Below are 26,784 nucleotides of genomic sequence, written 5' to 3'. Positions count from 1 at the left end.
TCATTGGAAGTTCCTATTGTGGCTCAGCAGTAATGAACCCAACCAGTATCCATGAAGATGTGAGTTCGATCTCTGGCCTTGCCATGATCTGTGGTGTAGGTCGCAGATGCCATTACTGCGGCTGTGGTGTAAGCTGGCAGCTGTAGCTCCGATTCAACCCCTAGTCTGGGAACTTCCACATACTGCTCATGCAGCCCTAAAAAGCAAAAATAAAATAAAAACCAAATCATTAAACTTCTGTTAACAAGCAATATGTAAAATAGGCATCCTCATTCTTATTAGAAAATATGGTACTTTTAAATTTGACAAATTCAGAGTCTCTCAACAGTAACCAGATGATTCTTGGTTGTGGGGGACTGTGTTGTGCATCGCAGGAGGTTTAGTGATATCCTTAAACTCTGCCCCACTACGTGTGTCAGTGGCACTGCTCCTACCCCTAGCCCCCAGTTACGACAACAGTGTCTCTAGACATTGCCAAATGGCGCCTGGGGGGCAAAACTGCCCCCACTTAAGAACATGTCCATATAAATCCAGAGCTCAAGGTAGCCAAACAATGAGAATAAAAATGGAAGCAAAACCTACATTCCTAAAGAAGTCTATAAAATAATTAAATATCTACAAATTCCACAGTTCGTTGGGGAAAACAGATCTTCTAAAAAAATCAGATTGGAAACTACTTCTAGTTATTTTGGAGTAATTTCTATTGATTCATTAGCTACCCAGAATGGAAAAGCACTGGATTTTAAAGCTAATTAATAAAAATGCATATCTAATAATTTAATTCAGAGGATTAAACCAGTGAAGAAATATATCACCTGAAATGCAACATTTTATGAGTTGAAAACACACTTGTGATGATTCTATTAACCTATTAATTTAAAGCACTGTGCAGTCTCGTCTTGGGTACTAGGTCCCTGGAGTTGAGATGAAAGGGCACCTTCTGGTCATGGCTGCTCAAATGAAAAGGGGAAAATAGAACAAAGAACAGTGGCTTTTGGACTTATGCGCACTCACATAAACTTACCAAGTGTGATTTCTGTGTGGAGACAGATATACCATAAAGCCAATAAGCTTAAGTTTCTGAGTGCCTCACTTGTACGGCCCATTTTTTATTTATAAACTTTGCACATTTTTTCAGGGCCTAAAATTACTTAAGGGTCAAAGGCAAAATATCTGGACCACCTTCTGCTTCTGAATACTTAAAAGCTGAATCTAAGCACCTAATTTCCCAAGTGCATTTGTTCTCATGCCAAACAAATACTAATTTGTACTATGCTAAATCTCCTGTGAAAAATAAAGTTTATACCGTTGAAGAAACATATACCATTGAATATAAGTAAAATAAGTTGCTCTTTTAATACCTTCCATCTTTTTGTCCATACAGGTTTTATAGCAAATGGTCACCATATTGTTTAAAAAAGATATATTTACCTGTCTGGGGACATTACAATTGGAAGGTGGAGGGATGATTCCTAACTGATGAAAAATATTTAGACCAAATGTATAAACACATCCATCTTCAGTTAATACAACAGTATGGTCCTTAGCAGCTGCCACTTGAGAACAATTATGACCACTCAGTCCTTCCACAAGCCTTGGGACCTACAAAATAAAATTAACTTTAGCACACTACATTAACCATCTATATAGAAATATAAATAGAATCTGATACCACATCCCAAATGACATGACTGATACATGGCTGGATCTATCAGAGGCAAATGCTATAGTTCAGCAAGGAGATGAGTTTAACATGAAATGGACATTGTTTAATGAGTAAAATCTAAAACTCCAATAAGACATTTCAATAAAAATAATGTGATTGGAGTTCCCGTCGTGGCGCAGTGGTTAACGAATCCGACTAGGAACCATGAGGTTGCGGGTTCGGTCCCTGCCCTTGCTCAGTGGGTTAACACTCCGGCGTTGCCGTGAGCTGTGGTGTAGGTTGCAGACGCGGTTCGGATCCTGCGTTGCTGTGGCTCTGGCGTAGGCCAGTGGCTACAGCTCCGATTCAACCCCTAGCTTGGGAACCTCCATATGCCACGGGAGCGGCCCAAGAAATAGCAACAACAACAACAACAACAAAAAGACAAAAGACAAAAAAAAAAAAAAATAATGTGCTTTAGGAGTTCCCGTCGTGGCGCAGTGGTTAACGAATCCGACTAGGAACCATGAGGTTGCGGGTTCGATCCCTGGCCTTGCTCAGTGGGTTAACGATCCGGCATTGCCGTGAGCTGTGGTGTAGGTTGCAGACGCGGCTCGGATCCCGAGTTGCTGTTGCTCTGGCGTAGGCTGGTGGCTACAGCTCCGACTGGACCCCTAGCCTGGGAACCTCCATATGCCGCAGAAGCGGCCCAAAGAAATAGCAAAAAGACAAAAAAAAAAAAAAAAAAAAAAAAAAAAAAGGATTTAGTACCACCCTAGGAATAGCAGATGGAAAGCTGTTAGCAACTGGCCTGGCTTTACAGCATCCAGAGAAGGCGTACAGTCTTAAGAATTCCCCCAGAGATAGAATAAGAATTGTGGAGCAGGTATATCCTTAGAAAATATCTGAGAAAGCATCAAACTCCCTAGGAAGATTGCCAGAGGGGAAAGGATAGTTTCTCAAAAACAATGGTGTTGAAAAAGAATGAAACTAGCTCCCTGTTTTACATCACTCACAAAAAATAACTCAAAAGGGAATAGATAGTTACATGTAAGACTTGAAACTGTAAAACTCCTAGAAGAAAACAAAGGGGAAAGTCTCTCTAACATTGTTTTTGCCATGTTTATTTTGGACATTACTTCAAAACTCATGCTGTAAAAGCAAAAACACACAAGTAGAATTACATCAAACTAAAAAGCTTCTCCACAGCAAAGGAAACAAGCAATAAAATAAAATGGCAACTTACAGAATGGGAGAAAATATTTGCAAATCATATATCTGATAAGGGTATCATTTCCAAACATATAAGGAACTCCTAAAACTCAACAGCAAAAAGACAAAGAATCCAATTTAAAATGGGCAGAGGACCTGAGTAGATATTTTTGCCAAGATGTAAAAATGTCTAACAGGTACATGAAAAAGTACTCAACTCATCATCAGAGACTTAAGTGTGGAGTTCCCGTCGTGGCGCAGTGGTTAACGAATCCGACTAGGAACCATGAGGTTGCAGGTTCGATCCCTGCCCTTGCTCAGTGGGTTAACGATCCGGCGTTGCCGTGAGCTGTGGTGTAGGCCGCAGATGCGGCTCAGATCCAGAGTTGCTGTGGCTCTGGCGTAGGCCAGCAGCTACAGCTCCAATTTGACCCCTAGCCTGGGATTCTCCATATGCCTCAGGAGCGACCCAAGAAATGGCAAAAAGACAAAAAAAAAGTGTGATTTAACAAATATTTTTGAGTTCTTAATATAAATCATGCACCAAGTGCAAATTAGTTTGGTATGAATAAAAGGAGCTCTTCAGCTGAAATATTCATTGGTATAGTGAAGAAATAAATAAAAATGCAAGAATCAATGCATCCCGTCCATGAATTACCAAACATATAACAGCAGATTCCTTCAGAGTCATCTGTCCTGGGTTCAAATCTTAATTCTGCCATTCATTAGCTATTGAATCTCAAATGTCTTAACCTCTCTATACCTCATTTTCTTCATCTGAACACAAAATAATAGTATTTTAGATGATAATAAGATCAGTGTAAGGAGTAAATGAGTACGTAAGGACGAAACACAACAGTCTCTGGCTCAGAGTAAGCAACTGATAAATGACTGTTAGTATTACCATTGTCATTGTACATAAAGTGAAGATAATAACGCCTATAACCTCACAGGGCTGCTGTAAGGCTTAAATCAAGGTAATGATACTGCATGGAAAGCATGAATAATATCTAGAACATAATACACCCTCAAAAAATGGGAAGTTATTATCATAGCTCTCTCTCAATTAAAGCACCCCTTAATTAATGATGAATATACCACTAGTTTCCTCCAAAAAAAAAAAAACATTACCTTAAAAAATAACTAGTAAGGTATTTTCTTGAATGTAATGATTACTAGGTTTCTTTCAATTAACAATAAGTGTCAGTGGCCTAAGAATCAATTTTTAGGGTATATGTAAGTTTCCAGGCTAGGGGTCAAATCAGAGCTACAGCTGCCAGCCTACACCACAACCACAGCAACGCCAGAGCGGGGATACTAGTCCACAACCTCATGGATACTAGTCGGGTTCATTATTGCTGAGCCACAATGGGAACTCCCCTAAGAGTCAATTTTGAGATTATACAATGAAAATACCAGCTCAATTTTTATAACACAAACACCTTAACAAAAACCTGTACTTCAAGAAAAAGGTTTTATAATCAGTCTGACATTTTTAATTTCAATTATAGAAATACTTTAAAGCTTATACATAATTTTTCTTTGCTGCTTTAGAAATCTGCATTATATCTAAATCCTTAATTTGAACATGATATATCAGAAAAGTAACCGATCTTTTAAAATCTATTATCAATCGGAGTTCTTGTCATGGCTCAGTGGTTAGCGAATCCAACTAGGAACCATGAGGTTGCAGGTTTGCTCCCTGGTCTTGCTCAATGGGTTAAGGATCCTGCGTTGCCGTAAGCTGCGGTGTAGGTCACAGACATGGCTTGGATCTGGCGTTGCTGTGGCTCTGGCACATGCCGGCGGCTACAGCTCCAATTAGACCCCTAACCTGGGAACTTCCATATGCTGCAGGTGCAGCCCTAGAAGAGACAGAAAGACAAAAAATAAATAAATAAATAAATTAAATAAAATCTATTATCAATTGATATATTCTTTTCTCCTTATAGGTGGTTAAAAAAAAATTTAAGCTTCCAGTTTACCAAATTTTACTGAAAATACCTAAAATGTGTAATGACAATTCAATTACCAAGCATGTCTGCTCATCTCCATGGCCTAAACGTCCTCCAGGACCATGTCCACAGGTATAAACCTGCCCTTTCTGAGACAGAAACACTGAGTGAAATTTACAAAGCACCACCTATAGGAAAAAAAAGAAAAGAAATTATTAAACTTCTAGGGATAAAATATCATTTGTTTTGTAAAAAAAAGAAAGAACGGAATATTACTTAAATATAGAAAACAGTGGAAATGCCTTAAGAGATTTTTTTCAGAACACCATCACCTATAAACAAGGACTAGAGGATAATCAGTGCATCCTTTTTATAACTCTGGTTTTGTAATCTATCTTTAACATTATGACGTGGCTTTAAATAACATTATACTGATTTTCAAGCTTTCTCTCCTCCCCACTTCTTGTCTTATCTGCTTCCTTCCCAGACCCCTCCTCATCCTCTGAAGAACACTTCCATTGTTACATATTCTCACCAGAAAGCAAGGGTACTGAAATGGCTGGCTGAGTGTATCAGCGGAAAGCAAGAACAAGAAACACCTTTGAATATGTGTATAGTTTCATACCTAACCCATAGACCACACTTTGCTATTCTGTCAATGAATCAGTATACTCATTTTACCTTAATATTATTTGGCCTCTCAAATTTTAATATTCTGTAGAATTTAACTCTTCCATTTCTTTTTTAAACTGCTGTGATACATTAAGTGATAACTTTTGGTATGAAAAGCAGTGCCCTAAATATAGTGGCCACATAATTTGCCACCTAAATATTGGGGGGACCAAGAAGGGATGATATTAATAATTATATCAGGGAAAAAAAAAAACACATGATGACCTCAATAGACATGTTCTGAGGTATACTCCTCAAAATTCAGAAACTAAGATCTATGGCTTATAAAATTAAATAAAGAATGTTTAGGAGCTGCAAAAATAGCACTTCAGAAAGTCAGGTTTTAAAATTTTGAGAGAATATCCAGACTATAACTGAAACGAAGCTGAAGAGGAAGAAATGCAGAGGCTAGAGATATAAATTATATACACACACGACACACACACCCAGCCTTGTAGACAAGATGAGTATGTCAAAAGTACCAAAATCCACGGAAGTAGAAGATATTATCCAAAACAACGACATGAGACCAAGACCAACCCTTCACAATTATCAGGTAATATTTTACAACTACTTATATGTAAAGCTCAGGTCCACGTACCTCGAACTAGTAACACCAAGTTTCAACAACAAATTCATTTAAGAAACAATTTGAAGAAATTTAATTAAAAGGAAACAAAAACTAGAAAATCAACAGAAGCTCTATCTTCTTAAATTAAAATCTGTATAGTGGAGTTCCCGTTGTGGCGCAGTGGTTAACGAATCCGACTAGGAACCATGAGGTTGCAGGTTCGATCCCTGCCCCTGCTCAGTGGGTTAACGATCCGATCCGATCCGGCGTTGCCGTGAGCTGTGGTGTAGGTTGCAGACGCGGCTCGGATCCCGCGTTGCTGTGGCTCTGGCATAGGCCAGTGGCTACAGCTCCAATTAGACCCCTAGCCTGGGAACCACCATATGCCACGGGAACGGCCCAAAGAAATAGCAAAAAGCCAAAAAAAAAAAAAAAAATCTGTATAGTGCCTTCTAATTTCTAAGCACTCCTTATACAAACATCTCACATAGTTATGAGATGTCTAAATATGGTTAGATCTAACAAAATCTAAAACAGAATTAGAGGAGTTCTGATCAGTTTCTTCATTCAAATATGTTATCATATCTTCAACAAAGTTAACAAAATCCAAATGAAAAGATGAGCTATCAAACGCAAAAGTTCTTTTTAATCTCTAAAAGTACTCATATATATATACTTCAATATACCTGCTTGATATAAACCCCACTCCTAGAGAAGAGATCCACCAACTCCGGATGATGTTTGCTATTCTGGCTTCCATGACCCAGGGTGAAATTTGTATTATCTCCCCAAGTGTAGACATCTGTAGGATCTAAAATAAAAACTGGGTTTTATATATACTCTTTTACATTTTAAAACAAGTATCAGTGTAGTTCAATTATATACTCCACTAATCAGTTTACCTCAAACATGACTCTTTACAAAAATTAATTTAACTACCGTATTTAAAAAGATACTACCAACACTCTAAATTTTGAATCTATAAAAATAAATAAATAAATAATGAATCTATTACTATATAATTCTAGGAACAGAAACCAGAAAATCTGAATTAGGCACAGGCCTGTCTCAATTTAAGCATTCTAACATTTGACCCTTGTTTCTTTAGCAGCTGAAGTTTAACTGACAAATGAGTAAAATGCCACCTGCCATATACCTCTAGCTTCCATGAATATGTGAACTGTTAAATATATACACGCACATATAAAGGTTCTAAATGAGGCAAACATGATATTAGTTACTATTTCTACAGAAACATTAACTTCTAATAGTTTGCTCTTAATAGATGTAAAACCACATTAGTGATTAGGGTAATACCCATTAAACTGGGATAAAACCTAATCACAGCTAATTATGATACAAATCTTCATTTTATTTTGGAAGGTTTATACGGTTCTATATGACTGTGACTTGCAATATAGTGTCCAAGGTAGAAATAAAAATGAAGAATGTGTCTTCACTTAGCTTGCTTACTAGTTAAATGCAAATTACAGACTGTTCTCATTTAAATCTCATCTCCTTTTCTGCCAATTTCAATTTCCAAAGCTCGCAGGGCAAAAAAAAATGGAGATATGAGTGCAACTAGAAGACAGTGGGTAAAAGAATCACTTCCTTTTTCCCTCTACATCAAATGCTGATGTTGCTTTCTCCGTGCACATTAATGATTTTTTCTATTGTAGTTACAATTCTAACTGCCTTTCTCCTTTTTAGGCTGTGTTTTTACACTTATAGACATAAATGTACACTGAAATTGAAAAGTGTAAAATAAATCAAAGTCTTCTAAAAGAAAACTAAAATTATCAACCAACATATACAAGAATAAAAGTCTTTGTAGATATCCACACACAAATCAATTTTCTTAGATATTTTAATAACAATAAAATTTCACTAAAATTTTCTAGGCTGGACCTTAACAGAATATATTTGTGGAATTTCCTTACCAGTATTTTTGAATACTACATGAGTTGGTCTATCCTTCATTAAAAGATCCAGAGCTGACAAGCCTTCTTTATCTTGAATATAAAGACTAACACCATGCTTAAAAAAAAAAAAAAAAAAAAAAAGGAAAAAATATAGGTGTGTATACAGAGAGAGATATGTATACATATATATTTATCATTTACCTACAACCAGTAATTCACTCACATTAAAAACTCAGGCATGGAGTTCCCATCGTGGCTCAGTGGTTAATGAACCCGAGTAGTAACCATGAGGCTGCGGTTCGATCCCTGGCCTCACTCAGTAGGTTAAGGATCCAGCGTTGCCATGAGCTGTGGTGTAGGTCGCAGACCCAGCTGGGATCCCACATTGCTGTGGCTGTGGTGTAGGGCAGCAGCTACAGCTCTAATTCAACCGCTAGTCTGGGAACTTCCATACGCCCCAAGTGGGGCACTAAAAAGACAAAAGACCAAAAAAAAACAAAAAAAACAAAACAAAACCTCAGGCGTTTCCCCTGCAGCACAATGGAATCAATGGTATCGCTGTAGTGGCAGGGACTTGGGTTTGATCCCTAGCCTAGCACAGGGGGTTACAGATTCGGCATTGCTTCAACTGTGGACTTAAGTCGCAACTCCAGCTTGAACCGCTCTCTGGCCCAGGAGCTCCATACACCATGGGTCAGCCAAAAAAAATACCAGGTGATCGAGCCCATAAATACATTAAAAAATAAGCATTTAATAAGAATTATCACCTATGCTCATACATATTTTTTCTCACACAGAAAAAAACTAAAAGAAATTGAATATTCAATTCTTGGTGGAATAAGGAAAAACCAGAAAACGTGAAGAAATAAAATCAATAACCATTTATAATCAAAATGAACTAGATATTGAAAGTTCCACGGTAAGGCAGGGCTAGTTGCCTTGAAGGCTGTAGCTCTGGGTCTGTGTCTCCGTGTATGTACACACACACTTTTTTTCCTGTATTTAAAGAGCCAAACTCCACGTCCAATTAAGGGCTATAAACACTTCTATGAAATAGCAAACAATATTTATATTAGTATTTACTATGCATAATAGTATTTACTATATATAAATACGATGATCACCTATGCTCCATCTCTTTTTGCCTTGAATTCTATTATCCTTGTTATTGACATTAAGATAATTACATTCTTTCCCACTTGTGTATTAGGTATTTTTATGTTTTTCTACTTAAAATTTTATAGCAGTCTCATAACTTACAGTTAAATTGCATCTAAAAAAAAAATCTGCGAATGCATGTTTATACATGTTTTAAGGATGAATTCAGGGAGTTTGCTGGTGGCTTAGCAGTTAAGGACTCAGCATTGTCATTTCTGTGGCCTGGGTTACTGCTGCGGCTCAGGTTCCATCCCTAGCCCAGAAACTTTCACACGCCACAGGTGCAACCAAAAAGAAGAATTTAAAGTAATTTGTTGTTTTATATCTCCACAATTCAAATTCAAACATGAAATAGAACATTTTCTGTCCTACTTATTTATCCCTTCACCATTCTTACTGTCTTTTAAAATATAATGGGGGGGAGACAAAGAGGAATGTTCATATTACTGTTACTTCATTCGTTTTTTAAATATAAAACATAGACCTTTTAAAGAATAACTTTTAATATTTTCTGATAGTTTAATAAGGCATTCAACAATTATTTTGATTTCTATTTTAACTGGTTTGAGTCATCAACTGCTTTTCTACACACAGTTTACCTGGGTAGTTATGGGCCAAGGTAAACCATGAAGTTTTTAAACCCTAACATGCTGGAATACTGTTTGGGGTTACCTAAGAAACAAAATCTCCTCTTACCCTATAACAATGGATTTTAATAAATTGAAATCAATTCTAACTTCATTGTGTTCCAGATGGTTAATAATACTTGATTTCACAAGATCATCAATGAACAAAAAATTCTCAAGTCAGTGAGCTAACAAAATTCAGAAGTGATCTAGACCTTAACAATTTTATGTTGCCTACTACTTTTAAATTAGATACTATTACAAATTAGATACTATTAACAAGCCCATGTGGGAAGACCTGAGCTTAGCCTTTATAAGAGTAAGAAAGGCAGACTTTAGGGTAGAGCGTTCCAAGCTATGAATCTAATGAATAGGATCCCAGAAGCTTAGATTCCTGGAGAGTTTATTTTAACAGTTTTATAAAATTTATATATAGTCCTAAACTTTATACATACCAAGTGAACCCTAGTAAGACTACATACTAAGTAGCCCTAACTGTATAAAGGACTAGGGACTTTTTTTTGCCCAAACAGTTTCTAATATGTTCATCTTTAAAGATAGTAGGACCAGTGTGTAGTTTACTCCATTTAAAAGATCAACTAGGAGTTCCTTTATGGTGCAGCAGATTAAGGATCCAGCATTGTCACTACAGTGGCTCAGGTTGCTACCGTGGCATGGGTTTGATCCCTGGCCCAGGAACTTCCATACACCATGGGCACAGCCAAAAAAGTAAAGATCAACCCTTTACAAATCCCCAAAATAGTAGGTAAATTCATTAGTTTATTAAACAGCATCTAACTATAACAAAAAACAAACAAGAAAAGAATTCTGTCTTGTTAATTACAATATCCCTAGCACTTGGATCACTGCCATCAGGCACTCAAAAAATTTTTCTTTTTTTCTTTTTTTGTCTTTTCTAGGGCCAAAGCCACAGCATATGGAGATTCCCAGGCTAGGGGTAGAATTGGAGCTGCAGCCGCCAGCCTACACCAGAGCCACAGCAACGCAGGATCCAAGCCATGTCTGTGACCTACACCACAGCTTCACGGCAATGCCAGATCCTTAACCCATTGAGCGAGGCCAGGGATCGAACCCGAAACCTCGTAGTTCCTAGTCAGACTCGTTAACCATTGAGCCACGGATGAGAACTCCTCAAAATTTTCATTCCAAATATTTTACAAATAGTATATCATTTAATCCACACAATCTTATGATTCAGTTCTTCTATTTACCAGTGGGGAAAATTAAAGCAAGTTCTTCCAGATTAGTAATGTAAGTAAACAAACAATATTAAGGAACAATAGTACAGTGTTAACAGCTTTATCAGTACCCTACAAACATAAACATGCATCCTGTCACGGAATCAAGGAGGCAATGAAAAACTGCATAGGAATGCTGTTTCTACTGTGGCTTTTGGTGGACAAGTTTCTGCTAAGGTTTTTTCATCACTGGCAACTGGGAATTGATAGCATGGGTGTCAATTTATTGTACAATTTATTTTGGCACTGAAATTTAAAATTTCATATCTATAAACTATTTATCAAATGCAATTCATTTAAAATGTGTTTTTCTGTATGGCTCTTCCTGCCAATCTATAACACCTTAAGTGTTTCAGCTGTCCCCAGAAGTGGAACTGACATAAACACCCCATCACTGCAGCCCTTCAGAATAAAGGAATGTTAAAAGGCCAAAGGAAAGAAGTTTGTGCTAAACAAATACAGTTACATCACAACAATATGTGGATACCAAATGGATGAAAGAGGTTTTTGCAGGAATATTTTATCAATAGAATATGTCCATGTCAGAAGTCTACCATTGATCAGAAGGTCTCTGATGATAAGTCAAGCCAAGGGCAAAGGTGGCCCAAGGCATAACCTGGCTTTTCTGAGCTACAGCAGTGATGATGACTGGGGATTTCTAAAGGGAAATGAAACTGAAAAGGAGGAAGGTCCCAACTTCAGACCAGACCCTATTTCAAACTGAAGCCACAAATCCCAAGACCTGAATGGCAATCCTAGGACAGGAGAAAACTCAAGGACACACCCACCCTTGAAAGAATTGGCAGTCATCCAATTTTCCAGCAGAAATTGATGGGAAAGGGTAAAGGCAGAGCTGATAGATGCTTTAACTCTTACTAACCTAACTTTCCCTATAAAAGAGATTACAACAAGGGAATTAAACAGATGCCCAAAGGTTTTAGATATAAAAGGAATTAACAGTACTATTAATAAACTTAAGTTTTTTCTCCCACAGAAACTCCCAGGGGAAAAGGAAATAAGGAAAGTGCTACTATTATTCTCTTTTTACAGATAAAACTGAGGTTTAAGATTTAGTAACTTGTCCAAGATGACTCAGTAAGTAATAGACCTGGATAGTTTAGTTGCAAAAAGGATATTTTGCCATTAATACATGTTGAAAATAATTTTGATCAGTAAATGTTACTACATAAAAACCACTAGGTAAACTTTTAAGTCAAAATAGCTATCAAAAATTAAGACACTGAAGATAGTGCTCTAATGCCCTAATTTGACCACAAGTTTCTTGAGGACAGGAACTGCTTTGTTCTCTGGGTCCTCTACAAACATAACAAAATGCCTAAACAAAAGAAAATTGTTCATTTTAAAACTCATGACTTCTGATAGATTTTAATTTGCATTCATTAGCGAAATGACATCAGGGGATACTTCAAAACACTTCGTATTTTTTGGCTAAACAGTAGAACAAAACCTAGATTTAATCTACTTGATGGGAAATTTCAAAATAAATTAGGTTGATTCTAATTTTTAATATATAAAAACTATCCTAGGAGTTCCCATTGTGGCTCAGCGGTAACAAATCTGACTAAAATCCATGAGGATGCAGGTTTGATCTCTGGTCTTGCTCAGTGGGTTAAGGATCCGGTATTGCCATGAGCTGTGGTGTAGTTAGCAGATGCAGCTCAGATGTGGCATTGCTGTGGCTGTGGTGTAGGCCAGTGGCTACATCTCTGATTTGACCCCTAGCCTGGGAACCTCCATATGCTGTGGGACAGGTCCTTAAAAAAAAAAAAAAAAAACTATCCTAGTCAAACAAGAAATAAAGGCACTATTCAAAACACAGTCCCCAAGTGATTTCAATAACTGCTGCCCTTTTGAAGTAGATAATAATATAAATAAAAGGAAACCGTATCTCTTAAAAATATTAAAAGATACACAGTACTGAGTAAATGACAAAATGTCCAGGCTTTACTTCAAAATAACAGAGAAGGGAAAAAGTCAGTAGAGACATATATAACATAAAACTGGCCAACAGTTTATCAATATACTGCAAATTTGGTATATGCTTAAAATTTTACATCACAAAAGGTTTAAATTAGAAAGATATATGAAGAGTTCCCATTGTGGCTCAGCAGAAATGAACTCAACTAGTATCCATTAGGATGCAGGTTCAATCCCTAACCTCACACAGTAGGTAAAGTATCCAGCATTGCCATGAGTTGCAGTGTAGGTCGCAGACGTGGCTCAGATCCTGTGTTGAGTGGCATAAGCTGGCAGCTGCAGCTCCAATTCAACCCCTAGCCTGGGAACTTCCATATGCCTCAGGAGCAGCCCTCAAATACACACATACATACATTTATAAACAAAAAGATATACGAGGTGTGAATTCTATCTTAAGAAGAGTTACAATAAAAGAGACATCAAACAATTGATAAGAACAAATTCAAATCTCTTTTGGAAATTGGAGCATATGAAAAAGATTAAGAAAACATATACCAGACCAAAGAGTTTTAATTAAATGACACTTACCTTCAAGAGAGACCAAACACAATCAATATGCCCGTAAAAAATGCTTCTATGCAAAGCTGTCCATCCTGACTCCTTATCTTTCACCAGTGGATCCACTCCTTTCTCAATGAGCCAATCTAATACTCCTTTCTTTCCGCAGGAGGAAACAAGGTGGAGGGCGTTTCTGCCAAAGGCATCCTTGATAGTTGCAGCATTGTAACAGTAACTAGAGAGAAAAGCCTTAATCTGGTTTTCACTCCCCTTGGTTACCACAGAAAGGATGTCCAAAGCATGCTTCAGGGATCGACACTTTGATGTGCAGTCTGGGATGGAAGAATTCATCCTAATTGCTTTATACAGTTTACTGCTTCAGAATAGTCAGATAATTTAAAAAAATCCAAAAGCCAGGACACAAAGGTGCTATTCAGAGAGATGTATAGAGAATAAATGGCCTGTTTAGTATTATAATTTAAACCCTTATGGTAACAGTATAAAACTATATAGAATTGTTACAATTTATTTGGCACTTCAGTCAGAAAATTATAAATAGCTCTATAAAGTTTATATCAAATACAAGTTATTTAGTTAAAAAAAAAAAAAAAAGCTTTCCACAGTTTATAAATTACTCCTGGAGTCAAGCACCAAGGGGGAGTGGGGAGGGGAACTCCCCCTCCACACTGACTGATCCTTTCAAATATCCATAATTGCAAGGGTGACCTAGAAGAGAAGAAAGAAAGAGTAAAAATTCAAAATCTATCTCTTATTCTCCTCAAATACTTTATAATACAAGTACCTCTTTAATTTCCTATAAACTTAATGCCCCAATTTCCTACTTAAAAAACAAACAAACAAAAAAAGAATCTATCAACTTTTCACTGATAGAAGAAATTTTCACATAGTGAGACATGGGGAAGTCACTTCAGCTTATACAAACTTGGCTTGAATTTTATGCTAACTACAGCAGCCTATTTCATGACCTATGAACATACACTGTAGATCTGCTTTAATCATTAAAGAAGAGTGTGGCTCATCATTCAGGTATACAAAGGTTAAGTTCAAACCCACTACAGAAGTCCACCGACAGTGCATACTGAGGGAAATTTAGGATGGGAAAAACAGGATGAAGCTCCTAAGTAGTTAAAAAGAAGACCAGATTCTTGCACCTTCCCATATATAGAATAAGACTAAAATCATTAACTCAAGGTATCAGTTCTTTGTGATTAACAGTAATCATTTACCAACATATATGCTTGACTATATATATTTCCCAATCAAAATAATTCATACATACTGTCTCCTCCCCTACCTCCGCAGAATAGTTCCCTCAAAGCTACTGAGAGGCTGGTTCCTGGACTCTTGTCCTATTTGACTGGAATAAAACCCTCTTCTGTTCTTACTTTTCTTTTTTTTAGGGCCACACCCACGGTATATGGAAATTTCCAGGCTAGGGGTCGAATCGGCGCTGCAGCTGCCGACATACGCCACAGCCACAGCAATGCCAGAGCTGAGCCACAAGTCTGCGACCTACCCCACAGCTTGCAGCAATGCTGGATCCTTAACCCACTGAGCAAGGCCAGGGATTGAACCTGAATACACATGGATTCTAGGAGGGTTCGTTATCACTAAGCCACAATGGGAACTCCCTTCCATTCTTATTATAGATTACTGGTTATTTGCATTAATATCACTTTCACAACTATAATATTCTGTATCTACATCAGTCAATCTCACCTTTTTTCCAGTGTTATGTTGAAGGTTAACCTCTGTGTCTAAAGAGTCCACCTCTTTTCTTTCAGATCATCATTCCTTCTCTTCCGCATTTTTTACACTCAACTAGTTATGCCTCTACAAGCTATAAACATTCTTAAATTTACGATTTTTTTGGACTACCATTCAAAATCTTCACTCCTTAAAACTACATAATCATCATCACCATCACCTCCACCTTCACCACCACAATAACCAAGGCTCTCTTCATTAGTTTTTACTAAGTGCCAAGCTCTGGGCTAACACTGTTCTCTCTGCCTGGAAGGTCCTTCATCACAGGAGATGATAATCAAACAACAGGTATCAAGAGAACTGGTTAACTCGCTAGAAAAAAATAGCTTTAAATACTTACTTTATATCTTACACCAATATAAATTCCAAGACGAACATAAGAAATGACACTATAAAAGCACCAGATGAAAACCAGAGACCCTTTTTTTACATATAATCTTAAAGCACAAAAGGCCTTTCTTGGAGTTCCCGTTGTGGCACAGTGGTTAGTGAATCCGACTAGGAACCATGAGGTTGCAGGTTCGATCCCTGGCCTTGCTCAGTGGGTTAACGATCCGGCGTTGCCATAAGCTGTGGTGTAGGTCACAGACATGGCTCGGATCCTGCGTTGCTATGGCTTTGGCGTAGGCTGGCAGCTACAGCTCCGATTAGACCCCTAGCCTGGGAACCTCCATATGCCATGGGAGCGGTCCAAGAAATGGCAAAAAGACCAAAAAAAAAAAAAAAAGCCTTTCTAAATATGATCTGAGGAGTTCCTATTGTAGCTCATCGGTAACAAACCCTACCAGGATCCATGAGGGTGTGGGTTCGATCCCTGGCCCCGTTTAGTGAATCAAGGATCCAGCGCTGCCGTGAGCTGTGGTGAGGGTCACAGACACGGGTCGAATCTGGCGTTGCTGTGGCTGTGGCACAGGCCAGCAGCTGCAACTCTAATTCGACCCCTAGCCTAGGAACTTCCATATGCCATGAGGGTGTGGCCCTAAAAAGACAAAAACAAAAAAAACAAAACAAAACAAAGATCAGAAATCCAAAAGTTATAAAAGATCAATGAATCGGTTTAAAATATACATAAGAAATGTCAAAGATAAAAAAGGAGAAAAACTGTCCTTAAAAGAAATGCAAAAACTACAACAAGACACCATTTTTTATCTATTAGAATGGCAAAGATCAAAAAGATTGATATTACTATGTATTGATGAAGCTGTGGAAAAATAGAAACCCTATTCCATTGTTGGTGAGTGTAAATTAGTACATCCTTTATGGACAGCAATTTAGTAATAAGTACCAAAATGTAAAATGCACATTGCTTCTGATTGAAGCAATTTTACTCCTAGGAATTTATCATGTAAAAATACATCCATGTGCAAATGACATAAGCACAAATATATTCATTGCATCTATCACTGTATGGAAAAAAAAATAAACAGTTAAGAGATGATTACATATGATCATGCAACAGATTATTCATGTATCAAAAAGAATAAAGTAGCTATATATTTCCTACAATGAAATAATCTGGAAAATGTACTATAAAATGTCATATCCATAATGTCTAGATTTTAAAGCTTTTATAGCAGAAATTCTATGTAAATTCTCTTCTCCAAGCTATCAAATTATCCTAAATACTAAGTTCCCCCAAAGAATTTTTTTTGTTTTGTTTTTAAAATACAGCCGGCTCTCCACATTTGCAAGTTCCACACTTATGAATTCAGTCAAGCTCAAGTAAAAATATTAAAAAATTCCAGAAAGTCCCAAAAAGAAAAACTTGAATTTGCCCCATGCTGGCCAACTATTTACAAAACATTCACAATTATAGTTGACCCTTGAACAACACACTGACCCTCTTACAGCCAGCCAGCTTTTCCCTATTCATGGTTCCACATCTGTAGTTTCAACCAAAGGCACATCTTGTAGTACTACAGTACACATTTATTGACAAAAAAACCAAGCATAAGTGGACCCATCACTTAAAACCCAAGTTGTTCAAGGTTCAACCATATTTACATAGCACTGACACTGTATTAGGTATCACAAGTAATTCAGAAATAATTTAAAGTATGCTGCAGGATGTATGTGGATTATATGCAAATGCTATGTCATTTTATACAAAGGACTCTGAGCATCTGTGGATTTTGTTATCTGCTGGGGTCCTGGAATTAATGCCCTATTGATACCAAGAGACAACTCTATTTACTCAATGACAGAAAAACAGTTATAAGAATAATATTTAGTGGGACATAAGTAAGTTTATATGCACAAGAAAAACTATTCTCATTTCCCCATCTGGAAATGAGCATAGAACTAGATGACTCCTAATCCTTTCTAGCTCCAGCTCTGTTTCTACTAGACTATATGTTTTATAATTTGATAGAATCCTTATAAAAATCAGCTCCACCTTATCTGAACCAAAAATCAGCAAAAAGTATGTGGTAATTGACATAAAGAAAAAAGTACCAAAGTCGCAAGTAGTTAAAATGTTAAATTGGAAAACATGATATATGGCAAAATAGTCAAAGGTAGTTAATTACATTGCTTCGAGGCTCTAAAATTTTGCCATCTTTGTTTTTTCAGTATCTTCCTAATACCTGAAAGGAATCACTTACATAAATCATTCAAAGCCTACAAAAAGAATTAAGGTACAATAGAAAAGAATTCCCTAATTTGTTACTATACATAATTTAAACACTTAAAATGTAAAAAAAGTATTAAATATAAAAGTAATACCATACTATAATACATGAAGAAAGAAGAATAGAGTACTATGAACATAAATACGGAAGTGACTAAGAGCTAGCAGTTCTTAGAGTCCTACATATTTGGATTCAAACACAGCAATGCTGTTACCAATTACACAACTCTAAAAATTACATAAGCTAAATAAGCCCTCATTTCTTCATCTGAAAATAGAGACAATGCCACCAAACCTCATGGGATTACTGTAGTGATAAATGAAACTGCTTAGCATGGTGCCTGGCACCAAAATATATTCAACAAACAGCAGCTTTTATTACTATCACTTCTTCAGTAAAAAGTTAACAAATTTTAATCCTGAAGTTCAAGTCTGGGCTTCAGTGTCTCTGCTACCTGGTTTCTATGCATTCTACTCCAATGAAATCATTAACATAAGGTTACTATTGACCTCCAAATTGCCAAATACTTTTGGATAATATTACTTTATAGTCCATTCTCCTAAGAAATCTATAAAAGAATACTAAAAGCATAAGAACCACTGAAGCATTAAAGCAAGGGATCTCTTTCCTACCACTTCTTCCAAAGGCATTCCCCTTCCTCTAACCTTCAAATGCTGGGCTTCTCTCGGTGTTCTATCTTCAGTCTCCTTTTCCTCTCCATTTCATATTCTCTCTGGATAACTTCAATCTCTTCATGTTAACTTTATTCAACCTACATACTCATAATCCCCCAATCTGTCTTCATGTATACTCTTCATGTATCTCCTAAATTTCTGGCCTATATTTCCAATGCCTAGTGTCAGTCTTATTTATGCTTTCAACAAGTGCTTACTGAAGGCCGAGAAAGCAAATGAAATAATTATTAAGCATGTGGTATTTTACACGGTATGATATTATTCATCACAGAGGTTAAGTAAGCAAATAACGCCACCAGTAAAAGAGGAGTTGAAATTCAAACACTGATCTAGTTAACAGTAAAGTCCAAGCTATTTCTACAACATTATGCTGCCTCTTCAGTGTATCAATAGGTCATAAGGTACTGGGAATACAAAAATAAACAGAACTTAAATATTTTAGATAATAAAGCAAAGATTCATGGATAATATTTGAGTAAAAAATATAGCTCATTTAACAATCATACTAAGCAAATGAAATATATTATCTATTATACTGTCTCTACCATCAATGGGTCACAGCTTGGTAGAGAATAACTTTTTTTTTGGCCAGGCCCATGTGGAAGTTCCCAGGCCAGCATCTAAATCCGCACTGCAGGATTGGCAACACCAGATCCCTTCCCCGCTGTACCACAGGGGCACTTCCAAGAATGGTTTTTATTTAACCACTAAAAATATATCATGCCACAGGTGTGGCCAAAAATAAACAAATATTTTTAAAAATACATCATGATTATAAACCTATGGTAAAGATATAACAAGTGGCCTACAGGAATGGGGAGCTGACAAGAGGGACAGAGGCAAGATTTCCCAAAGGAGACTTAAGACGAGTACATGTTTGCCTGATAAATTCAGGGTGGGTTGGCATCTGAGGCAGAAAGAACAGTAAATGTAAAAGCACTAAAATCATCTTGGTCCATTCTGAAAATTCCATGTAATTCAGAAGACAGCAATGTGTAAGGCCTAAAATACATATAAGGATGAACTAGATTACACAGTTTTATGTGCCTATCTTTAAGGATAAATAAAGTGAGTGATTCAGAAACATGTTTAGGACCTTGAATTGACAGTACATGGTGATAACTCCTAGGTTTGCGGTTTGATTACAGATAGGGCAGCAAGGAAGAAGAGTAAGGGTTATAAATACTTTGGAAATCAGAAAAATAAACAAAGGAACAAAGAAATTAAAGGCGAAGATTTCTATTATGTACGTGATGACAGGAAGGGTTGACGAGAAATTGAGTTGAGAAGTACAGATAGTTGCAGGCCACTGTTTAACCTTGAGGAATGGTCCACCACAAAGGTGCCAACCACTAGAGGCCGAGCCCTCGACAAATGCTCACAATCCTATTCATCCATGGCTGACTTCAGTTATCATCCTAAAAAACAAGACTGCTATTCTCTGACACAGCCAAAGCCAAAATCAACCAATATCTATATTTCATGTGTTAAAAGCCTTGTGACTTCAAGAAGAGGATGTCAGTTAGACCTGGGAACGATGTAGCATATGAAGTTCAGACTCAATGAATTCAGAATGCTGGGCTAGTAACTCAGGTACACAACTAATAAATGACCCTGGGCACACAATCATAATTGCCTAAGCTTCAATTCTCACATTTGTAAAATGGGAATAACAACTATTTATCTTCTGAGTTGTTCTGAAAAGTAAAGGAAACAATTCATTCATGAAAGCACCCAAAAAATGTCACATAGGAAAAAGGTACATATATGTGTGTGTCTGTGTGTGTGTGTGCACAAGAAAATAGCATAACTGTATTAGAATCCTTTCTACTTGGAAAGCTTTTTTACCCAAACCTTTACAAGGCTGCCAATCTGCCCATGGCTTAAAACCATCCATCTACCACCTTGTGAGCTTTCACATGGACAAACATGGTGCTTTATATAAATTAACTAATTTAATCTTCCTTCTAGCCTATATTGCCCTATATATATTATTACTCTCAGTTTACAATAAGGAAATTGATGTGAAAGTTTAAGTAGCCTACCCAATATCACAGACAGAAAGTCCTCTAGATTCCACATATTCTACTCTACCCAAATTGCACTCTCAAAATGCAGTTAGGAAATCTTTAATGAGAAGAATAGTGTAACAGAATTAAAAAAAAAAAATTACTCTTATTTGTAGTCATAAAATTTGAATTCCTGCTACCTAAAACTTAAGTCAAATGGTTTAATCTCTCTAGTCCTCAATTTCTTCATCTGCAAAATGATGATAACACGCCTTGTAAGGAGGTACCTTGCCTCCTTAAGGGAGGGAAGCAGAGAGAATGCCATGCTTACGTTTCTCACAAAATAAAATATTCAAAATTCAATAAGCAGTTTTTTAAAAAAGAGCTCTCTAAAACCAAAGTATCTTCCCTATAAGCTTGTATCTATATTAAAATAACTGTTACAAAGCTACAAATTACAATGACTCATAATTGAAGAATTTTCAAGATTTTATATCCCTCTGCAAGCCCTGAAAAGAGTTCACATAGTTTTAAAACATCAAGACTTACTACTTCAGGAAATTAATAATTCAGCTTTATCAATATTGTATTTCATTCTAAAGTTTTTTTCAAATAATCTCTGGGAACAAAAGAAACTCCAATATTTTATTAGTGCAAAACTCAGTTTCACAACTAATAACTTCCCTAAATTTTAGGGGGGAAAGAATTATTGTCCTATTCATGACAGTAAACTAACTTTGACATCATTTATAATAATTAACCAAGTAATGGTGAGCTCCTTATGTAATTCGGTCTATAGAAGCGTATCATTCTAAAGCACAGAGAGTTAAAAACATAACAAGTTCCTTACTCAAAATTTAGCATACTGAAAGATCTGGATATAAGTTTTTCATCTTTTTTTTTTCCTTTTTTTTTTTTTTTTTCCTTTTTAGGGCCAAACCTGCAGCACATGGAAGTTTCTAGGCCAAGGATCGAACCCACAAGGATACTAGTTGGGTTCTTAACCCAGTGAGCCACAACAGGAATTCCTTAGTCTTTTTTTAAAATAATGGACGAGCCATGTATTTAATTCCTTGAAGTAACCTACTTTTAATTCCTTGAAGTAAAATTTGCTTTGCTTTGACTAAAGTTTCTGCAAGTATCTGTACCCTCTATAATTCTTTTTAGAAAACAGCTCTTTCTGCCCTTATCTACCCTATACCAGTTTCTAAAAACCAATAAAAAAAAATCAAGAATTCAAAATTGAAAGAAGAGGAGTTCCCATCGTGGCTCAGTGGTTAACGAATCCGACTAGGAACCATGAAGTTTCAGGTTCAATCCCTGGCCTTGCTCAGTGGGTTAAGGATCTAGTGTTGCCGTGAGCTGTGGTGTAGATTGCAGATGTGGCTTGGATCCCACGTTGCTGTGGCTCTGGCGTAGGCCAGTGGCTACAGCTCCGGTTCGACCTCTAGCCTGGGAACCTCTATATGCCATGGGAGCGACCCAAGAAATGGCAAAAAAGACAAAAAGAAAGAAAAAAAAAAAAAAATAGAAGAATTCCCACTGTGGCTCAGCAGGCTAAGGACCCGATGTCTCTAAAGATGCAGGTTCAATTCCTGCTTCAAGTCAGTGTTAAGGATCCAGCATTGCCATGGCTATTGCACAGGATTCAGCTTCAGCTCTGATTAAGCCCTCACCCGGTGAACTTGCATATGCCACAGATGTGGCTGTTAAAAAAAGAAAGAAAGAAAGAAAGAGAAACAGTACAAAGATGAAGGAGCTATGGAAGGATGTGAATTTGCACATCATGGGCATATAAACTCTACCAGTCACAAGAGTCACATTCTTTCAGTATTTCTGATAAATTTTGATTTTCTACTAAAAATAGAATTGCCATATGATCCAGCAATCCACCTCCGGGGTATATATCCAGACAAAACTTTATCTCAAAAAGATACATGTGCCCCAGTGTTCACAAGCAGCACTATTTACAATAGCTAAAATAGGAAAACAACCTAAATGTCCACCAACAGATGAGTGGATTAAAAAGATGTGGTACATATACACAATGGAATACTACCCAACCATAAAAAGAACAAAATAATGCCATTTGCAGCAACAGGGATGGTCCTAGAGATTATCATGCTAAGTAAGTCAGAAAGAGAAAGGCAAACACCTTATTATATTATTTATCTATGGAATCTAAAACATGACACAAATGAACCTATCTATGAAACAGAAGCAAATTTACTGACACAGAAAACAAACTAGTGGTTGCCACAGGGGAAAATAGGTGGGGGAGGAATGGAGTGGGAGTTTGGGGTTAGGAGATGCAAACTACCGCATATAGAATGGATAAACTACAAGGCTCTACTATACAGCACACAGGGAACTATATTCAACATCCTGTAATAAACCATATGGAAAAGAATATCACAACATTGTAAGTCAACTATACTTTAATAAAATTAAAATGTTAACTTCATCGATTTAAGAATTTTTTTTCCAAGAAAAAACTATTTTAAAAAAGAATGTTGTGGAGTTCCCTGGTGGTGCAGCAGATTAGGATCTGGCATTGTTGCTACTGTGGATCGGGTCTGATCTCTGGCCTGTGAACTTCCATATGTCACAGTGGAGGCAAAAGAAAGAAGAAAAAAAAAAAAATGCTGGGAAATCCCTAGTGCTTTCACAGCTGCCGCAGGGTTCAATCCCTGGGCTGGGAACTGAGATCCCATATCAAGGCCCTGCACGCTGCAGCCAAAAACCAAAAAACAAAAAAAAAAGCGTGAGAGTGTATGTGTATATAACTGAATCATTTTGCTGCGCAGCAAAAATTAACACATTGTAAATCAACTACACTTCAAAAAAACTGTTTTTCAAATTTCAATTTTCAAACACACTCTGCTTCCAGGCATGAGGGGGAAAAAAAAGTGCTACTACATCGGTCTCTGCTTCCTGAAAAATAACCTGTCTGGTCAACAGACTTTAAGTTTTTTTTAACTACGTTGGAGATCAGAAGTCACAGAAGTCCTGGGTTACTTATTTCACTGCTGAACTAAAACGTTTTAGAAATAAAGCAACATGATATCAGAAAAGGCCTCTATCGGGGAGTTCCCGCTGAGGCGCAATGAGATCAAGAGCATCCTGGGAGCCCCGAGACTCAGGTTGGATCGCTTGCCTGGCGCAGTGGGCTAAAGATCTGGCGTTGCTGCACCCCAGGCTTAGGTCGTGACTGTGGCTCGGATCTGATTCCTGGCCCAGGAATTCCATACGCTGCGGGGCGGCCAAAAAAGAAAAAGGCCTCTCTCCTGTCCACCCCACGCCCCCCAAAAAACACACGGGTCCCTTTTCACAGACAACTGTAGATTCAGGCTGAACTTCGTCGTTAGTATCCCCACAGTGACTAAAACTTCAGTGACGCCACGAAAGAGATAAGGGACAGGGGCGCCTGGAGGAATGGCTTAAAACTCAAGGCTCGAGGGAAAGTGACACGAGACAACTATCAAAACCCAGCACCTCTACGTCGATGGAGGGCGTGGCAGGCAGGACAGCAACGTAGCACGTCGCCTGCACGGACCATTCATTAGCTCCAGGAGGCGGCCTGAGGGCGGCCGCCGGGACCAGGCCACTCGACTGGCCCCGCGCCAATGCGCGGGCAGCCGGGCAGCCTGTGCGTCCCCGCCCCGCGGCCCACTCGCACCCTCAGGGAAGCTAGAATACCGTCCCGACGCCACCCTGCTACGGGGAGGCCACCGCCCCTGCCGGCTCCACGGGGTCGCACCGTGCCATGCAGTCCCTCACCAGTCGCTAGATGAAAATACGCCGGTGTTCTCCGCGGGGTGGGCACACGGCCGCGCAGGGACTCATCCTCAGTGAAGGCAGCAGAAGAAACCGAAGGGCGCCAGTGGAGGCCCGTTCCCCAGGCCCGGGTCAGTTCCGGAGGCGGCTGCAGCTACAGCCGCGACTACAGGCGCGCGGAAGGGGGGCAAGGAGGGACGGGCCGGCGCGGGCGGGACCCAGGAATAAGACCGGCGCTGATTGGTTGACTGTCGTGTATGCCTCTTGCGGATTGGCTGGAGTCTGTCCAGAATGCTTCGCGTGGCAGCCCTAAGCTCTGGCCTTTCCCTGGCCGCGTGAAGGAACTTGACCCCGCCGGCCTTGGGGCAACCAGCGCTAGCCGGGGGCGGGGCAGGCCTCAGCCGGGGACACTCGGCCGACGGGGGCGGTGGGAAAGGTGACGGCCCTTTCGGGGGTCAGCCGTCGCCCAAGAGGAAACGTCGCTCCCCCGCAGCAGGAGATTTGGAACTCAGGATAAACCTGGGTTTAGAAACAGTATGGGACACCTGGCTAGATGTCTCGGGCAGCGGAATGCCTTGGCCACGCCGCAGAAGTCAAAGGCGTTGTTGGCATGTTGCACCTATGAGAGTGCCCTCCCGTTGCCCTGACCCTGGGGTCACAGGAAAGCCAAAGGCGTTGTCTTGCAGAGACTCAGCCTCGCCCCTCACCGGCCGCTCCTACACCCGCATTATATTGGGGTCACTCCCTGGGTCAGGAGGCGTCACTGCCTCCTTAGATCACTGCTGTGGGACCAGGCCAGGGTCATACCACTCACCAGATCACTGCACTCAGTCCTCACCCCAGGCTCTTGCACTATGCTTTTTCCCCTTTAACTCTGCATCCAAGGGCCATTTTAAAAATGGAGTGAAAATAATTAGGGAGGAAAGCAAGTAGCCGATAATCGATACTAGGATAGGGAAAGGGAAACATCCTGCGGAGTAGGCCTGATTCAGTAAATATTTGTTCAGGGAGGGCTAGTGTGACTCAGAACAAACAACGCTAGGAGTCAAGACACAGCTGTGCAGTTCTGCCACGTGTAGATTATACAAGCCACTTAGTCCCTCTCATCTGTAAAACGACAGACTTGAACTAGATGTCTTCTTAAAGGCCCATTCGGCTTTACTTTTTTTGGAGCCTACCTTATGGAATCCCCAAAGCCACGCACCTCCCTAGTGAAGGGAATAGGAAAATAACTAGCTCTCCCGCCGCCCTTCCCAAAACCTTGTTCTGTCTCTTTGCCCCTTCTAGGTGCCTGACGTCCTTTTTTGACATGTAACAAAAACCAGTTTGTAATGTAAAAATCGGCTGGTTTTGAAAATAAGCTATGTATGATGACCTTTATAATCATGGAGAAGCTAAGAATGGCAAGTAAAGCCCATAATGTAAATAAATGCATTGACCTAAATTCAAATCTTTTAAATCTTTTGTTTGTCGCTGGGCAAGTTCTCTTTTTTTTTTTTTGGAGGGGGGAGGGGGCAGTGGGCTGGGGTCAAGCCCACAGCAGGTGGAAGTTCCAAGGCCAGGAAATGAACATCCTTAGAGCAGTGACAACCCTGGATTCTTAGCCTGGGAACTCCTAGTTGGCTTTTTTGAAGCCTCAGTTTCCTCAACTGTAAAATAGAAGCAATAATGCATTTTAGGGTTGTGAAAACATAACTATGTACAGATATATCCCACTTAACGGAGTGTCTAGCACACAATAACACTTCATAAGTGGTAGATCATACTTTTTATAAGTAAGAAGTATTTCCTTAGCAACAGAATTATTCCAAGCATTCATTGATTTTGTGGTAAGCACTAGGGATCCAAAAGTGAACAAAACACAAACTTGATAATCACACATGTAAAAATAGTTTGCAACCCTTACAAAAACTGCAAATAATGCTATGATAAATTTAACTTTGCAAAGAAGTGACACTTGAACTGAGACTAGAATATTGGGTAGGAGATAACCAGATGAAATAGATTGCAAGCCATATGGGATTGCTCTCCATTTCCCTGGAAAATTGTCTTCAAAGATACTGATAATTTCTAGGACAGAATATTGCAATGATTAGGCAACAGTACAGATGAAATACAATTAAATGAAAACTGCATTGCAGATGTGGTTAGTGAAAGAAGAGATCAAAATCAACCATTTAAAAAAATTTGTTGTGTTTACCCATAGAAGGAAAGATAGAAATATACCAAAAACAATGATTGTCTCTGTGTGGTTATGAGTGATTCTTGATTTCTATCATTTTGAATTGTCATTTTTACTTGTAGTAGTTGAGTTACTTGATTAATTTTTAAAAATCAAAGTTTAGGAGTTCCTGTTGTGGCTTAGCAGT

General features: G+C 38.4%; 1 protein-coding gene across 3 annotated transcripts in view; it reads right to left on the bottom strand.

The window, feature by feature from the left end:
- Window positions 1-24,623, bottom strand: part of IBTK (inhibitor of Bruton tyrosine kinase) — a 97,211-nt gene extending 72,588 nt beyond the window's left edge. Inside the window, exons 1-6 of one of the 3 annotated variants that reach the window (XM_005659413.3) lie at window positions 24,419-24,623; window positions 13,547-14,242; window positions 7,996-8,092; window positions 6,742-6,866; window positions 4,890-5,000; window positions 1,432-1,602 (exon numbers count right to left, since the gene is read on the bottom strand). In XM_005659413.3, the coding sequence (XP_005659470.1) occupies window positions 1,432-1,602; window positions 4,890-5,000; window positions 6,742-6,866; window positions 7,996-8,092; window positions 13,547-13,867 (825 nt within the window). In that variant the 5' untranslated portion in view covers window positions 13,868-14,242; window positions 24,419-24,623. The remainder of the gene's footprint in view (window positions 1-1,431; window positions 1,603-4,889; window positions 5,001-6,741; window positions 6,867-7,995; window positions 8,093-13,546; window positions 14,243-24,418) is intronic. The other 2 variants (XM_013992804.2, XM_001924870.6) reach the window with 2 other exon arrangements.

This window comes from Sus scrofa, chromosome 1 (assembly GCF_000003025.6).
Source record: "Sus scrofa isolate TJ Tabasco breed Duroc chromosome 1, Sscrofa11.1, whole genome shotgun sequence".
NCBI classification, from domain to species: Eukaryota; Metazoa; Chordata; class Mammalia; order Artiodactyla; family Suidae; genus Sus; species Sus scrofa.
This window is presented reverse-complemented; position numbering and strand designations above follow the sequence as displayed.